This window comes from Pan troglodytes, chromosome 21 (genome assembly GCF_028858775.2).
Source record: "Pan troglodytes isolate AG18354 chromosome 21, NHGRI_mPanTro3-v2.0_pri, whole genome shotgun sequence".
Taxonomy (NCBI): domain Eukaryota; kingdom Metazoa; phylum Chordata; class Mammalia; order Primates; family Hominidae; genus Pan; species Pan troglodytes.
This window is the reverse complement of record NC_072419.2, coordinates 49905105-49922697: the sequence shown is the minus strand read 5'-3', so window position 1 is coordinate 49922697 and position 17593 is coordinate 49905105. Positions and strand designations below refer to the sequence as shown.

Below are 17593 nucleotides of genomic sequence, written 5' to 3'. Positions count from 1 at the left end.
AAATACAAAAAATTAGCCAGGCGTGGTAGCGGGCGCCTGTAGTCCCAGCTACTCGGGAGGCTGAGGCAGGAGAATGGCGTGAACCTGGGAGGCGGAGGTTACAGTGAGCCGAGATTGTGCCACTGCACTCCAGCCTGGGCGACAGAGCAAGACTCCGTCTCAAAAAAACAAAAAACCAAACAAAACAAAACACCCCTGCTCACCACTTTAGCTAGTTAAGCTTAATTTTACTAATAAAAACTAATCTGACATCACCACCTATGAAATATTCTTGCCAAAAATGTTTAATTCACAGTCAAGCCTTCAGACCTAACTTCAGTTTACAGGAAATAAGATAAAGGAACAAATTAATAGACACCATGATGAAGCAATGAGATAAATCCAGAATGTGAGATGATCTGCAAGACCCCTAATTTGATCTTTTCAAAAAATCAGTGTCTGGTCAGGAGGAGTGGCTCATGCCTGTAAACCAAATACTTTGGGAGGGCAAGGTGGGAGGATCACTTGAGCCCAGGAGTTCCAGACCAGCCTGGGCAACACAGTGAGACCCTGTCTTTACAAAAAATTAAAGAATTTGCTGGACATGGTGGTGCACGCCTGTAGTCCCAGCTACTGTGGAGGCTGAGGTGGGAGGATCAATTGAGTCCAGAAAGTTGAGGCTGCAGTGAGCTATGATTGTGCCACTGTATTCCATCCGGGGTAACACAGCAAGACCCTGTCTGAAAAAAAAAAAAAAAATCATTTGTAAAAAAAAGAGGGAGACTGTTCTGGATTTAAAGAGACAGTCAAATACAATGTGTGAAGCCTGACTAAATCCTGGCTTGAAAAAAAAATCTATAAAACATATTCTGGGGGCAATTAGGGGACAGTGAATATGTATTAAACATTAGGTAATAGAAATGATAATGGCATTATACAATGAAGTATTTAGGGGTAAAATACTATTCTGTCTGCAATTTCATTTCAAATGTTTGGTAAAAAAGATTATACAGGGCCGGGTGACGTGGCTCACGCCTATAATCCCAGCACTTTGGGAGGCTGAGGCAGGCGGATCATGAGGTCAGGAGTTTGAGACCAGCCTGGCCAACATAGTAAAACCCTGTCTCTACTAAAAATACAAAAAATTAGCCCGGCATGGTAGTGCATGCCTGTAATCCCAGCTACTCGGGAGGCTCAAGGATAATTACTTGAACCCAGGAGGCGAAGGTTGCAGTGATTGTGCCACTGCACTCCATCCAGCCTGGGCAATAGAGCAAGACTCTGTCTAAAAAAAAAAATTGATTATACAGGCCAGGGTCAGTGGCTCATGGCTGTAGTCCCAGTTACTCAGGAGGAGAATCGCTTGAACCCGAGAGGCAGAGGTTGCAGCAAGCCAAGGTTATGCCACTGCACTCCAGCCTGGGTGACAGAGCAAGACTCCATCTCAAAAAAAAAAAAAAAAAGATTATGCATACATTGGGATTTTTTTTTTTTTTTCGAGACAGAGTCTTGCTCTGTCGCCCAGGCTGGAGTACAATGGCACAACCTCAGCTCACCGCAACCTCCGCCTGCCAGGTTCAAACAATTCTCCTGCCTCAGCCTCCCAAGTAGCTGGGACTACAGGCGCCCGCCACCACACCCGGCTAATTTTTGTATTTTTAGTAGAGACAGGGTTTTGCCATGTTGGCCAGGCTGGTCTTGAACTCCTGACCTCAAGTGATCTGCCCGCCTTGGCCTCCCAAAGTGCTGGGATTACAGGCGTGAGCCACTGCGCCTGGCCTATACATTGGGATTTTAAGGTCTACATGTAAAAAAATAAAAATAAAAATGATTATACATACAGAAAGCATATATGGCAATATATTAACAATTTTTAAAAGTCTGATGGGCACACTGGTGTTTAATGTAGTATTCTTCACACTTTTCTGTTTCAAAGTGGGTTTTTTATTTTTTTTGAGACGGAGTTTTGCTCTGTTACCCAGGCTGGAGTACAGTGATGCGATCTTGGCTCACTGCAACCTCTGTCTCTCGGGTTCAAGGGATTCTCCTGCCTCAGCCTCTTGAGTAGCTGGGATTACAGGCGCACACCACCACACCTGGATAATTTTTGCATTTTTAGTAGAGACGGGGTTTCGTCATGTTGGCCAGGCTGGTCTTGAACTCCTGGCCTCAAGTGATCTGCCCACCTTGGCCTCCCAAAGTGGTGGGATTACAGGCATGAGCAACCACGCCCGGCCCTCAAAGTTTTGTGTTTTTTTTTTTTTAATGTAAACAGTTTTATTTAGAAACAGGTACCTGTTTGCATTGTAGAATATAAAACTTGGCTTATGCTCTATAAACAATAACCATTACCCCAATTCAAGAGAGCTAAGCATTCACAGAACACACAATTAGTTTCAAAGTTTTCACATAAATGGGAGAAAAAATATATCCTTGCCACAAACCATCCATAGATGAAGGCGAAAAGCCTACTGACCCTGTGGCAGAACAGGCCTTGCTTCCTCCAAGGCACCTTCTTGGTCAGGAGAGCGTGGTGGGAGAAACTCCTGGTTAGTAGGCAGATTGCCAGTCTCTTCCGCAACTAGGCCTCAGTTATCCCTTTGAAAAGTGAAAGTGGAAGTTGGATTAGATTCAGATAGAACCAAAAAGTTCCTTGTAAGATTATAGGTGTTTATTCTAGTTACCTATTGCTGTATAACAAATTACTCCAAATCAGTGGCTTAAAACTGCCATTTTAAGGCCAGGTATAGTGACTCATGCCTGTAATCCCAGCATTTTGGGAGGCCAAAGTGGGAGGATCGCTTTAGGCTAGGAGTTTAAGACCAGCCTGGGCAATATTTATTTCTATAGATATTTATTTATTTTGGGGTAAAGTGCTATGATGTCTGCAATTTCATCTCAAATAAAAATAAATAAATAGAGATGGGGTCTTGCTATGTTACCCAGGCTGGTCTCAAACTTTTGGGCTCAAGCAATCCTCCCGCCTTGGCCTCCCAAAGTGCTGGGATTACAGGCATGAGCCACTATGCCCAGCTCCCCACAGCCCAAAAAATATATATATAATTTTTAAAATTTGTATTTATTTTTTGAGACGGAGTTTTCACTCTTGTTGCCCAGGCTGGAGTGCAATGGCACGATCTCGGCTCACCACAACCTCCACCTCCCGGGTCCAAGCGATTCTCCTGCCTCAGCCTCCCGAGTAGCTGGGATTACAGGCATGCGCCACCACACCTGGCTAACTTTTTGTATTTTTAGTAGAGACGGGGTTTCACCATGTTGGTCAGGTTGGTCTTGAACTCCCAAACCAGGTGATCCACCCACCTCGGCCTCCCAAAGTGCTGGGATTACAGGCGTGAGCCACCGCACGCGGCCTATTTGTTTTTTTTAAGTAGTTAGCATTTAATGAACCTCCCTCCATGTGGCCTCAAGCCACCAGGACACAGGCCCCCTTGACACCCTTAATCTTCTCAGCTCTTCTGCTGAAGAATTTGGCCTTCACAATGACAGGCTGCTTTGGGAGCTTTCCCTTTCCCAGAACTTTGTAGTAGCCCGATTGCACCACATCAATGAGGGGAGCAGCCCCAGGCTTGTTTTTAGCAGCATTCACCTGTGTCTGCTCACTGACCAAAGTCCACAATTTGTCAAGGCTGACAGCTGGGCAGAAACTCTGGTTTCTCTTTAAGTGGTAATGCCTCATACCAACTTTCCCAAAGTAACCTGGGTAGTATTTGTTGAAGTTGATCCTGTGGTGATGCATTCCACCAGCATTACTGTGGCCTCCGGGGTGCTTCTGGAGCTTGCCTATGCAGCCATGGCCATGGCTCACATGGCCCCGAAGTTTCTGGGTCTTCCTCAGTCTGGATGGCATTTTGGCGGCTCAGACGAAAGACACACACACTCTCTCTCTCTCTCTCTCTCTATATATATATATATATATATATATATTTTTTTTTTTTTTTTTTTTTTTTCTTTGAGACGAGTCTCGCTCTGTCGCCCAGGCTGGAGTGCAGTGGCCCGATCTCCGCTCACTGCAAGCTCCGCCTCCTGGGTTCACGCCATTCTCTTGCCTCAGCCTCCCAAGTAGCTGGGACTACAGGCGCCTGCCACCATGCCCGGCTAATTTTTTTGTATTTTTTAGTAGAGATGGGGTTTCACCGTGTTAGCCAGGATGGTCTCAATTTCCTGACCTCGTGATCTGCCCCCCTCAGCCTCCCACAGTGCTGGGATTACGGGCATGAGCCACTGCGCCCAGCCACTCAATGTATTTTAAAATACATTTTTAAAAAGTAGCTGGGTATGGTAGCATACACCTGTAGTCCCAGTTACTCGGAAAGCTGAAGCAGGAGGATTGCTTGAGCCCAGGAGGTTGAGGTTACAGTGAGCTATGATCACACCAGTGCACTTCAGCCTGGGCAACAGAGCAAGACCCTGTCTCAAAAAAATCAAAAACAAGGCTGGGCGCAGTGGCTCACGCCTGTAATCACAGCGCTTTGGGAGGCCGAGGTGGGTGGATCACTTGAGGTCAGGAGTTTGAGACCAGCCTGGTCAACATGGTGAAACCTTGTCTCTACTAAAAATACAAAAAATTAGCCAGGTGTGTTGGCACGTGCCTGTAATCCCAGCTACTGGGGAGGCTGAGGCAGGAGAATCACTTGAACCTGGGAGGCGGAGGGTGCAGTGAGCTGAGATTGTGTCACTGCACTCCAGCCTGGGAGACAGAATGAGACCCTGTCTCAAAAAACAAAACAAAACAAAACAAAAAAACAAAAATAAAAATAAAAACAAATATAACAAAATGGCAGTGAGGGCACACCTTCCCTCCCATTTTATTATATTCATGGATTCTGGGAGTCAGGAATTCACAAAGAACACAGCAGGGATGGCTTGTCTCTGCTCTATGACATCTGGGACCTAAATTGGGATGACAAAAGGCTGAGGTGCTTGATGGTTGGGGCCAGGAGTCATTTGGAGGTATCATCATTCATGTTTGGCAAGCGATTTATACCAAGATGCTGGTATAGACTGAGATCTCTGGCTGTTGGCCAGAACACCTATACATGGCCTATCCACATGGCCTTGGACTTCTTACATGGAGGCTTGTGTTCCAAGATAACCAGGCAGAAGCTGTATAGCCTTTTATGAACTAGCCTCAGAGGTCACCAGCATCACTTCTGCCACGGTGCCAGATTCAAAGATTCAGAGGAGGGAACAGAGACCCCACCTCTCAATGGGAGGAGCATCAAGCCCACAGGATAAGAGAAGAGCATTTGGGTTGGGAGACAATCATTGAACACATTTTGGGTATGTATTTGGAACACACTGCCACAGCACTCCCCAGGCCTGTCCTCTAGCTGCTTATCTCCCAGCTTTGAGCTAGAGCCCCGAAATTCTTCTGCCCCTGGAGTGGCTTCCCCGTTCCCCAGTGCCCTGCCCTGGCTGGCAACTCTGAATAAGCCGTGTACTAGGGCTTGAGTATGGGAGAGAATGGAAGCCTATGAACAGAGCTTTACCATGAAGAAATCATTTGAAACTCAGGATTTGACTTGAGCTGTTCTTCCCAAGCTTTTAAATTTCTAACACTACTCTTTGACAAATGATTCTCATGACTTTAATTAACCACTCCATATGAACAACTCCACTCTTGAGACTGGACATCTTTTCTAAGCCTAAATTAGGGATTTCCAGCCATTTACTAGTTATTTCCACCTGTATTAATTGCCATAGTCTCAACTGGACTCTTATGCTCCAAAACCACTCATCCTTCAGACTCCCCATCTTTTTTTTAATAGTTTCCCTCGTTACCCAGGCTGGAGTGCAATGGCATGATCTTGACTCACTGCTACGTCCACTTCCCGGGTTCAAGCAATTTTCCCGCCTCAGCCTCCCGAGTAGCTGGGATTACAGGCGCCTGCCACCACGCCAGGCTAATTTTTGTATTTTTAGTAGAGACGGGGTTTCACCATGTTGGCCAGGCTGGTCTAGAACTCTTGATCTCAGGTGATCTGCCTGTCTCGGCCTCCCAAATTGCTGGGATTACAGGCATGAGCCACCGTGCCTGGCCTAGACTCCCCATCTTTTAATAGCTGCCCCCACTGTCCCAGGAAATCAAGCCCCAAATCTTGCCAATCTAACTTTCAACACCCAGACCAAAGTGTTTCAAAATGCCACTTTTCCTATAATACCACCTTAGTCCACATCCTTATTATTTGCTCTTGGGGTTGTATCAAACTCTTCTCTAAATGACCATCCTTCTACCATTCCCATCTTTATAGAACCCACCAGCTAAACTATTCCCATTGTGCAGCAATGGGAATTGCTCCTCCCCTCTCCTCCCCTCCCCCCTCCCCCCTTTCCTCCCACCTCCCCTCCCCTCCCCTCCTCTCCTCTCCTCTCCTTTCTCTCCTCTCCTATCCTCAGTGACTCTGCAACCTTCCATCTGGCTTTCAGAGTTCCCCAAAGCTGGTTATCTGTGTATGTCAGTACACTGCTGTGCATTTCTATACACCAACTGCACCATTCTGACAGGTGCAGTCTCTCCCATTGTCCCATGACAATACCCTCTAGCCTCCTTGGAACAGATGATTAAATTTGGCCCTACATTATAACCCAAGATGATGATAGAACTGAGTGCTTCAGGAAGCCAGAGGACAGGGAAGAAGCGTGGGTGGCCCATTCTGGAGTGCAGTGGTATGATCATAGCTAGTGCAGCTTTGAACTCCTGGGCTCAAGCAATCCTCCCACCTCAGTCTCCCAAAAACCTGGGACTACAGGTGTGTGCCACTATACCTGGCTAATTTTCATTTTTGTAGAGATGGACTTTCACTTTTGTTCCCCAGGCTCAGCTTCTAAATCAGGAGTATCTAATCTTTTGGCTACCCTGGGCAACATTGGAAGAATTGTCTTGGGTCACACAAAATACACTAACAATGGCTGATGAGCTAAAAAAATAATAATGGCCGGGTGCGGTGGCTCACACCTGTAATCCCAGCACTTTGGGAGGCCGAGGCGGGTGGATCATGAGGTCAGGAGATCGAGACCATCCTGCCTAGCACGGTGAAACCTCGTCTCTATTAAAAATACAAAAAATTAGCCAGGCATGGTGATGGGTGCCTGTAGTCCCAGCTACTTTGGAGGCTGAGGCAGGAGAATGGCATGAACCTGGGAGGCGGAGTTTGCAGTGAGCCAAGATAGCGCCACTGCACTCCAGCCTGGGCGAAAGGGCGAGACTCCTTCTTAAAAAAAAAAAAAAAACACATCTATCTCTTAATTTTTTTTTTTTTGACAGTCTTGCTCTGTCACCCAGGCTGGAGTGCAGTTATGTGATCTTGGCTCACTGCAGCTTCTGCCTCCCAGGTTCAATGATTTTCCCCACCTCAGCCTCCCAAGTAGCTGGGACTACAGGTATGAGCCACTATGCCTGACCATGTCTGGCTAATTTTTTTTTTTTTTTTTGAGACAGTCTTGCTCTGTTGCCCAGGCTGGAGTGCAGTGGTACAACCTCAGCTCACCGCAACCTCTGCCTCTGGGGTTCAAGCGACTGTCCTGCCCCAGCCTCCTGAGAAGCTGGGATTATAGGCCTGCACCACCACACCCGGGTAATTTTTGTATTTTTAGTAGAGACAGGTTTTCGCCATGTTGGCCAGGCTTGTCTTGAACTCCTGACTTCAAGTGATCCATCCACCTCGGCCTCCCAAAGAACTGGGATTACAGGCATGAGCCACCGTACCAGGCCTCTACACCTGGCTAATTTTTGTATTTTTTGTAGGGACAGGGTTTCATCCTGTTGGCCAGGTTGGTCTCTATCTCCTGGCCTCAGGTGATCCACCCACCTTGGCCTCCCAAAGTGTTGGGATTACAAGCATGAGCCACTGCACCTGGCCTCATAATGTTTTAAGAGTTTACAAATTTGTAGGCCGGGCACGGTGGCTCACGCTTGTAATCCCAGCACTTTGGGAGGCTGAGGCGGGCGGATCATGAGGTCAGGAGATCGAGACCACGGTGAAACCCCGTCTCTACTAAAAATACTAAAAATTAGCCGGGCGTGGTGGCGGGCGCCTGTAGTCCCAGCTACTCGGAGAGGCTGAGGCAGGAGAATGGTGTGAACCCAGGAGGCAGAGCTTGCAGTGAGCCGAGATCGCGCCACTGCACTCCAGCGTGGGTGACAGAGCGAGACTCCGTCTCAAAAAAAAAAAAAAAAAGTTTACAAATTTGTTTTAGGCCACATTCAAAGCCGTCCTGAGCTGCAGCTGCGGGTTGGACAAGCTTGCTCTACATGGTTGTGTCCTATGGGCAACTGGGAGATGAAGGGATGAGATCTATATAAGGAAGGTATCTATCTACTCTTTTATCTTTTTCTTTAGGTACAGTGGGGTAAACAGACTATGGGTTAAGTTCTGTATCCTTTTTTTTTTTTTTTTTTGAGACAAGAGTCTTGCTCTGACACCCAGACTGGTATGTGGTGGTGTGATCTCAGTTTACTGCAACCTCCGCCTCCCAGGTTCAAGTGATTCTCCTGCCTCACCCTCCCAAGTAGCTGGGACTACAGGTGTGTGCCACCATGCCCAGCTAATTTTTTGTACTTTTAGTAGAGATGGGGTTTCACCATGTTAGCCAGGATGGTCTCGATCTCCTGCCCTCGTGATCCACCCAACTCGGCCTCCCAAAGTGCTGGGATTACAGGCATGAGCCACTGCACCTAGCCTCCCATCCCCCCCTTCTTTTTTTGAGACAGAGTCTCACTGTCACCCAGGCTGGAGTGTAGTGGCGTGATCTCGGCTCACTGCAACCTCTGCCTCCCAGATTCAAGTGATTCTCCTGTCTCAGCCTCCCAAGTAGCTGGGATTACAGGCACATGCCACCACACCTGGCTAATTTTTGTATTTTTAGTAGAGACAGGTTTCACCATGTTGGCCAGGCTGGTCTTGAACTCCTGACCTCAAATGATCCGCCCGCCTCGGCCTCCCAAAGTGCTGGGATTACATGAGTGAGCCACCGTGTCCAGCCACTGTTGTATCCTTTCAACCGGTCCAGAAAGCTGTACAGTATTTACAACAAGCTTGAGAGTTAATTATGTCTTTGATAAAAGACTCGAATCCAGAACTGGGGTTGAGAAAAAAAATTCAAGACTGTTTCATAGGGTATAAAAAGACAGATGCAACCATACATTTAATTTTTAAAAATGGAATGTATCTTACATAAGGATTTTGTGAAAAATCTTATACCTATCTGAGTATTACAGAAGATGCATATACCTTCCAGAGCTCATGGAGGAAAGACTGTATAAACAATTTTGATAAGGAGTTGAAAAACAATTTGAAAATAGTTTACAAAGAGAGAATCAGGAGGCAGAAAAAGCTTCAAGAGGCATGGTCTTCAGAAATTGTTCTGGAATGCTGTTTCACTTGTATCGATGTCATGTTCCTGGATGAGAGAATAAGACACAGAATTTTAGTATTTCAGTATAAAGCCTGAAATGTAAACTCTTCAGTGCTTTGGAATTTAGAGATTCTGAATCTTTATTAATTAGGACATATACGTAATATCTGGCTTTAGGGCTGAATCCAACCCAAGGATCAAATTTTGATCCTTTTGCCCTACCATGGCAGGGCTTGTGACCACTGCCCACCACCCACCATGATGAGTAACAGAGTTGAAAGCACTGGTGCAAAGACCACACCAGACTTCTTATATTGGCCTTGGGTGTCTGTCCTAGCATGCCACCAGAGTGAGTACTGCTGGGAACCTACCTGACCTCCCATCCCATCATTCACTGCTGAGCAGCCACATCAAAACCCTCATCTCTGGGTTCCCTTCATGGATGGCACTTAGACCACGGTAACTGCCCATACACTTCCGTCTCCCACTACACAGAGCTCTGAGAGGCACAGCAAGGACCGCAATCATCTTGTTCACTGCTATGGCCCCAGCCTCCAGCACCATGCTAGACGTGGAGAGTAAAACACTGCCAAATGAGCATCCGGCACAGCCAGCTTCCTTCCAGGAGAGGCTCAGAACCTAATTGGTCTTTCCACTCAGCATCTGAAATCCTAAGCTTGAATTTTGCCTGCTTAAACAACAAAACACTCTTTTTTTGCTGCAAAAGTGACACAGTCACTATAGAATTTTTTTTTTTTTTGAGACGAGTCTCGCTCTGTCACCCAGGCTGGAGTGCAGTGGCGTGATCTCGGCTCACTGCAAGCTCTGCCTCCCAGGTTCATGCCATTCTGCTGCCCCAGCCTCCCGAGTAGCTGGGACTACAGGTGCCCGCCACCACGTGCGGCTAATTTTTTTTTGTATTTGTAGTGGAGACGGGGTTTCACATGTTAGCCAGGATGGTCTCGATCTCCTGACCTCATGATCCTCCTGCCTCGGCCTCCCAAAGTGCTGGGATTACAGGCGTGAGCCACCGCGCCTGGCCCACTATAGAAATTTTAATAAAGAAGGAAAATAAAAATTAAACACTATCTTTTTTTTTTTTTTTTAAGACAGGGTCTCACTCTATCACCCTGGATGGAGTGCAGTGGCACGATCACCGCTCACTGCAACCTCAACCTCCCCAGGCTCAGATGATCCTCCCACCTCAGCCTCCCAAGTAGCTGGGACTACAGGTGCACACCACCACACCTGGCTAATTTTTGAATTTTTTTATGGATGTGGAGTTTCTGTTGCCCAGGCTGGACTAGAACTCCTGGGCTTAAATGATTCACCTACCTTGGCCCCCCAAAGTGCTGGGATTGCAAGCGTGAGCCACTGTGCCCAGCCCAAGGATAAGTATCTTTTTTGGGGGGGGGAACAGAGTCTTACTCTGTCACCCAGGCTGGAGTGCAGTGGCATGATCTCAGCTCACTGCAAGCTCTGCCTCCCGGGTTCACACCATTCTCCTGCCTCAGCCTCCTGAGTAGCTGGGACTATGGGCACCCGCCAACACGCCCGGCTAATTTTTTGTATTTTTAGTAGAGACGGGGTTTCACTGTGTTAGCCAGTATGGTCTCGATCTCCTGACCTCATGATCCACCTGCCTTGGCCTCCCAAAGTGCTGGGATTAATTACAGGCGTGAGCCACCGCACTGGGCCCCAGGGATAAATATCTTTATGTTATTTTTTTATTATGCAAAATAATTCTATGTGTGTATTGTATTCTGTAAAGAAAGTAGAATCTCTCTATATACTGTTCTTTAGTCTCTCCCCACCACATATTTACTGTATCACGAATGTATTCCCAAGTCCTTAAACTTTTTTTTTTGAGTCTTACTCTGTTGCCCAGGTTGGAGTACAGTGGTGCAATCTTGGCTCACTGCAACCTCCGCCTCCCAGGTTCAAGCAGGCATGCACCACCATGTTGGGCAGGCTGGTCTCGAATTCCTGACCTCAAGTGATCCGCCCACCTCAGCCTCCCAAAGTGTTGGGATTACAGATGTGAGCCACAGCGCCTGGCCCAAGTCCTTAAACATTTTATTTTTATTTTTTATTTATTTTTTTGAGATAGAGTCTCACTCTGTCTCCCAGGCTGGAGTGCAATGGCACGTTCTCGGCTCACTGCCAACCTCTGTCTCCCGGGTTCAAGCAATTCTCCTGCCTCAGCCTCCTGAGTAGCAGGGACTACAGGTGCACGCCACCACACCTGGCTAATTTTTGTATTTTTAGTAGAGAGGAGGGTTCACCATGTTGGTCAGGCTAGTCTTGAACTCCTGACCTCGTGATCCACCCGCCTCAGCCTCCCAAAGTGCTGGGATTACAGGCGTGAGCCACCATTCCCGGCCAAACATTTTTAAAAACATTTTTTATCTTATGGATGTACCCTAGGATACTTAACCAGTTCCCTATTGATGAAGATTTTTCTTCTATAAAATAATGTGGCACTGAGAATCCTGGTTGATAAATCTGTACATATTCCGAATTATATTATTAAAACAAATTCTGAAGATTAGAATGGGTCAACGGTATATACATTTTAGGGCTTTTCAACAGTATTATAAAAATATCTCCAGACAAGTGGAACCAACTTATTCTCCATCAGTAGTGTATGAATGCCTATTTACCAAAGCTGGTTGGGCATTCAATTTTTGAAATCCTGTCAAGGAATGGAAAAAAGAAGGCCAGGGATAATTTTAAAGTTCTTGGTCCTCAGTCAGAGAAAGATGATTTCTTTTTTTTTTTTTTTTGAGACAGAGTCTTGCTCTGTCGCCAGGCTGGATGGACTGCAGTGGTGTGGTCTTGGCTTACTGTAACCTCCGCCTCCCAGGTTCAAGCAATTCTCCTGTCTCAGCCTCCCAAGTATGGGAGCTGGGACTACAGGCATGCACCACCACGCCCAGCTAATTTTTGTATTTTTAGTAGAGATGGGGTTTCACCATGTTGGCCAGGATGGTCTCAATCTCTTGACTTTGTGATCTGCCCGCCTTGGGCTCCCAATTGCTGGGATTACAGGTGTGGGCCACGGTGCCCGGCCTGAGAAAGATGATTTCTTACATAAGGTGATCACCTCATGTTCTACTGCTCTGTCCTTTCCTCTGTTCTCTTGTCACACTGGCATCACTGCTGTTCGTCAAGCATACCAGGCACAGCCCAGCCTTAGGAACTTTGCACACGTCTCCCCTCTGCCTGGGACACTCCTCCCCCAGATATCTGCATGGCTAAGTCTCTCAACACCTTCAAATCTTTGCTCCAATACAACTTTGCAATGAAACCCACCCTGATCTCCCTATTTAATACTCACCAGTCATCATGGCCACACTCAGCACACTTGATTCCTCTTACCCAGCTCTATATATTTTTTTTTTTTGAGACAGTCTCACTCTCTTACCCAGGCTGGAGTGCAGTGGTGCCATCTTGGCTCACTGCAACCTCCGCCTCCTGGGTTCAAGAGATTCCCCTGCCTCGGCCTCCCTAGTAGCTGGGATTACAGGCGTGCACCACCACGCCTGGTTAATTTTTATATTTTTAGTAGAGATGGAGTTTCACCATGTTGGCCAGGCTGGTCTCAAACTCCTGACCTCAGCTGAACCACCTGCCTCGGCCTCCCAAAGTGCTGGGATTACAGGTGTGAGCCACCACACCCAGCTGTTTTTTTTTTTTGTTTGTTTTGTTTTTTTGTTTTTTCTTGAGACAGAGTCTCACTGTTGCCCAGGCTGGAGTGCAACGGCACGATCTCAGCTCACCACAACCTCCGCCTTCTGGGTTCAAGTGATTCATCTGCCTCAGCCTCCTGAGTGGCTGGGATTACAGGCACGCACCATGATGCCTGGCTAATTTTTGTATTTTTAGTGGAGAGGGGGTTTCACCATGTTGGTCAGGCTGGTCTCGAACTCCTGACCTCGGGTGATCTGCCTACCTCAGCCTCCCAAAGTGTTGGGATTACAGGCGTGAGCCACTGCGCCCAGCCTCCACTTCTTTTATACCAAAGCACTTACCATTTTCTAGCATCCTATGTGACTCACTTACGTTTACTGCTTATTGTCTACATCCTCCAGCTAGTATATAGGTTCCATAAGTACAGGGTTTATTGTCTGTTTTGTTCACCTAGTAGATGCTTAATAAATATTTACAGGCTGAATCAACATCATAAAACATGGCAAGCACAGTCCATGGAAGATACCAGTACTGGAGGGGCTCCCACTACACTGTGCCTTGTAGGCTCTGTACCTGGTTCAATTTCTTGAACTCCACCACTTGGAAGAAGACGTGCTCAAGGATATGTTTGGCATCCTGTTGGTCCTTTGGTAGTTTACTGGTTACTCCAAGAATATCACCACACTTCCTGACATAGAATTCCAGGTCTTCTTCAGTACCTAAGACAGTTGGAGTAGTAGTTAGATTAATTCTTAACTTCTGCCCTTCCCAAAGTACAGACTTAGTGTGTTTCAGGTATGCCCTGTCATGTTTCCACATTTCCTAAGATCACTCACCTCTTCCTAAAGTAATGTGACTACAGGATTTCAACACTGAAAAACCCTAGAGCTCTCTAATGTGCTGCTTTTATAATAAAAGCACTCCTAATCAGAATAAAACTGGACTGGTACTGGCTTTCCTATTCCTCAGATCTAGTATTCCTACATTAGAAAGAACAGGTGCAACAGTAGGAAATCAAATTATCATTCCCTGAATGCAACAAAGATGACTATAGAGAAGCATATGGGTAATTAAAAATAGCATTTACTAAAACAATATTGTATTGGCTGGGCGTGGTGGCTCATGCCTGTAATCCCAGCACTTTGGAAGGCTGAAGCAGGTAGATCACTTGAGGTCAGGTGTTCAAGATCAGCCTGGCCAACATGGCAAAACCCCATCTCTACTAAAAATACAAAAATTAGCCAGATGTGGTGATGCAGGCCTGTAATCCCAGCTACTTGGGAGGCTGAGGCAGGAAAATCACCTCAACTGGGGAGATGGAGGTTGCAGTGAACAGAGATTGCGCCACTGCACTCCAGCCCGGGCAACAGAACAGACTCCATCTCAAACAAAACAAAACAAAACAGCCGAGCGTGAAGGCTCACGCCTGTAATCCCAGCACTTTGGGAGGCCAAGGTGAGCGGATCACGAGGTCAGGAGTTCGAGACCAGCCTGGCCAGCATGGTGAAACCCTGTCTCTACTAAAAATACAAAAAAATTAGCTGGGCATGGTGGTGCGCACCTGTAATCCCAGCTACTCGGGAGGCTGAGGTAGGAGAATTGCTTAACCCTGGGAGGCGGAGGTTGCAGTGAGCTGAGATTACGCCATTGCACTCCAGCCTGGGGGACAGAGCAAGACTCCGTCTCAAAAACAAAACAAGGCTGGGCGTGGTGGCTCACATCTGTAATCCCAGCACTTTGGGAGGCTGAGGCAGGTGGATCATCTGAGGCCGGGAGTTCGAGACCAGCCTGACCAACATGGAGAAACCCTATCTCTACTAAAAATACAAAATTAGCCGGGCGTGGTGGTGCATGCCTATAATCCCAGCTACTCAGGAAGGCTGAGGCAGGAGAATCGCTTGAACCCGGGAGGCAGAGGTTGCGGTGAGCTGAGGCTGTGGTGAGCCAAGATCGTGCCACTGCACTCCAGCCTGGGCAACAAGAGCAAAACTAGGTCTCAAAACAAAACAAAACAAAACCAAACCCCAAAAAACAAACAATATTATAGAAAGAAAATTAAAGAAAAAAATCACCCATAATTCCACCAACAACATAGCTCTGTGAAGCCATCCTCTGGAGCCCTACGTGTAGGATAGACAGCCATTACTGCCCTTCTCACATTATACTGTAATTTCTTTCTTCCTTTTTTTTTTTTTTTTTTTTGAGACAAGGTTTGGCTCTATCACCCAGGCTGGAGTGCAGTGGCATGATTTCAGCTCACTGCAACTTCCGCCTCCTGGGCTCAAACCATCCTCCCACCTCAGCCTCCCAAGTAGCTTGGACTACAGGTGTGTACCACCACGCCTGGCTGATTTTTTGTATTTCAGACGGGGTTTCACCATGTCGCCCAAGCTGGTCTCGAACTCGTGAGCTCCAGCAATCCACCTGCTTTGGCTTCCCAAAGTGCTGGGCTTATAGGCATGAGCCACTGAGCCCGGCTGTAATTAATTTATTCTCCCTCTGATTTGCATTTTAAGTTTTGATAGAAATGTATGTTTTTTACTAAGACATTCAAACCCACAGCTGTATCAATGTTTCATCCTAGTTCTACTGCCACCAACTACCTAGAATTATTATTGCTATGTATGCTTCTGTGTGTAAATGTAAGTTTTCACAAAAATGGGATCAAACTAGAATAGTTTTCTAAGTTGACTTCATCATTTAATGATGTATTATGGACATTCCGAATCAAAGTTTATGCCCTGCATTTTTTAAATTTTTTTTGTTTTTTCAGACGGAGTCCCACTCTGTCACCCAGACTGGAGCACAGTGGTGTGATTTTGGCTTACTGCAACCTCCACCTCCCGAATTCAAGCAATTCTCCTGCCTCAGCCTCCCAAGCAGCTGGGATTACAGGCACCTGCCACCACGCCTGGCTAATTTTTTTATTTTTATTTTTAGTAGAGACAGGGTTTTACCATCTTGGCCAGGCTGGTCTCAAACTCCTCACCTTGTGATCCACCCGCCTCGGCCTCCCAAAGTGCTGGGATTACAGGCATGAGCCACTGCGCCTGGCCTTTTCTTTTCTGAGACAGGGTCTCGCTCTGTCAACCAGGTTGGAGGGCAGTGGCACAATCTTAGCTCACCGCAGCTTTGACTTCCTAGGCTCAAGCAATCCTCCCACCTGGGCCTCCTGAGTAGCTGGTACTACAGGAGTGAGCCACCATGCCCGGCTAATTTTGTTTATTCTTCTATAGAGAAGAGGTCTCACAGTGTTGCCCAGGCTGGTCTCAAGTGATCCTCTTGCCTCAGCCTCCTAAATTGCTGGGATTATAGGTGTGAGCCATCGCACCCAGGCTACATTTTTCTTTTAACAGGTATGTAATATTCTATTTTGTTTCTATTTATTTATTTTTCAGAAACAGGGTCCTTTGTCACCTAGGCTGGAGTGCAAGGTGTATCATAGCTCACTGCAGCCTCCAACTCTTGGGCCCAAGTGATCCTCCCACCTCAGCCTTCCAAGTAGCTAGGAATATAGAAATGCATCACCACACCTGGCTACTTAAAAAAAATTTTTTTTTTAGATGGAGTTTCGCTCTTGTTGCCCAGGCTGGAGTGCAATGACACTATCTCGGCTCACTGCAACTTCCAACTCCTGGGTTCAAGCGATTCTCCTGCCTCAGCCTCCCCAGTAGCTGGGATTACAGGCATGCGCCACCACACCCAGCTAATTTTGTATTTTTAGTACAGAAGGGGTTTCTCCATGTTGGTCAGGCTGGTCTTGAACTCCCAACCTCAGGTGATCTGCCCACCTTGGCCTCCCAATGTGCCGGGATTACAGGCGTGAGCCACTGCACCCAGCCTTTTTGTTTTTTGAGACAAGGTCTCATTATGTTGTCCAAGCTGGTCTTGAAATCCCAGCCTCAACTGATCCTCCTGCCTTGGCTTTTTGAAGTGTTCAGATTATAGGCATGATCCACCGTGCCCAGGCAATTTTTTTTTTTTTTGTAGAGATGGGGTCTATGTGACCCAGGCTTATTTCATACTCTTTTTAACCAATCCCACTAATGATGGATGGACCATTAGACTGTTTCCAATTTTTTGAATGCTATAATTAATATCTATATCTTTTTGGTTTTGCATTTCTACAAGGATTTCCATAGGACAGTTGCTAGAAACAGAAATGCCAAGTCAAAGCTGCTTCTTCACCGTTCTGTGATTCCTCCTGGACTCATCACTATGTCCTGCTCATTTTTGACTGCCCAGGACCCACAGCAATGCCTGCCACAGAAGAGAGATGCAGTAAAGGTCTTCGTTTACACTGAACTGTTTCCATTTTGCATACTTCTTTCTCGGCTTTGGGCACATACAGATGTTACTGACATAGCTGGTATCCTCTTGTACATGCAGTTTTATATCTTGCTTTCTTCATTCAGGATTCTCTCTTAAATTCTGTCTGTGTCATATGTGTCATTCCCTAGCCTTTGTGAACCTCTTTTATAATGACTACATATTCTCCTACCAAATGAATGTGACGCATTTTAAGACCATTACTCTGCTAGTGGAC

General features: G+C 46.6%; 2 protein-coding genes across 4 annotated transcripts in view; both read right to left on the bottom strand.

The window, feature by feature from the left end:
* Positions 1-3361: 3361 nt before the first annotated feature.
* Positions 3362-3875, bottom strand: LOC739021 (large ribosomal subunit protein uL15-like). Its single transcript, XM_054674405.2, has one exon. The coding sequence runs from the start codon at positions 3845-3847 to the stop codon at positions 3404-3406; it is 444 nt and encodes a 147-aa protein (XP_054530380.1). The 5' UTR covers positions 3848-3875; the 3' UTR covers positions 3362-3403.
* Positions 3876-9107: 5232 nt separating this feature from the next.
* The window catches only part of IFT52 (intraflagellar transport 52), a 56420-nt gene continuing 47934 nt past the window's right edge, over positions 9108-17593 (bottom strand). For all 3 annotated transcript variants that reach the window (XM_016937943.3, XM_001149852.5, XM_054674774.2), the window contains 2 exons: positions 13621-13766; positions 9108-9399 (listed from right to left, as the gene is read on the bottom strand). In XM_016937943.3, the coding sequence (XP_016793432.1) occupies positions 9352-9399; positions 13621-13766 (194 nt within the window). In that variant the 3' untranslated portion in view covers positions 9108-9351. The remainder of the gene's footprint in view (positions 9400-13620; positions 13767-17593) is intronic.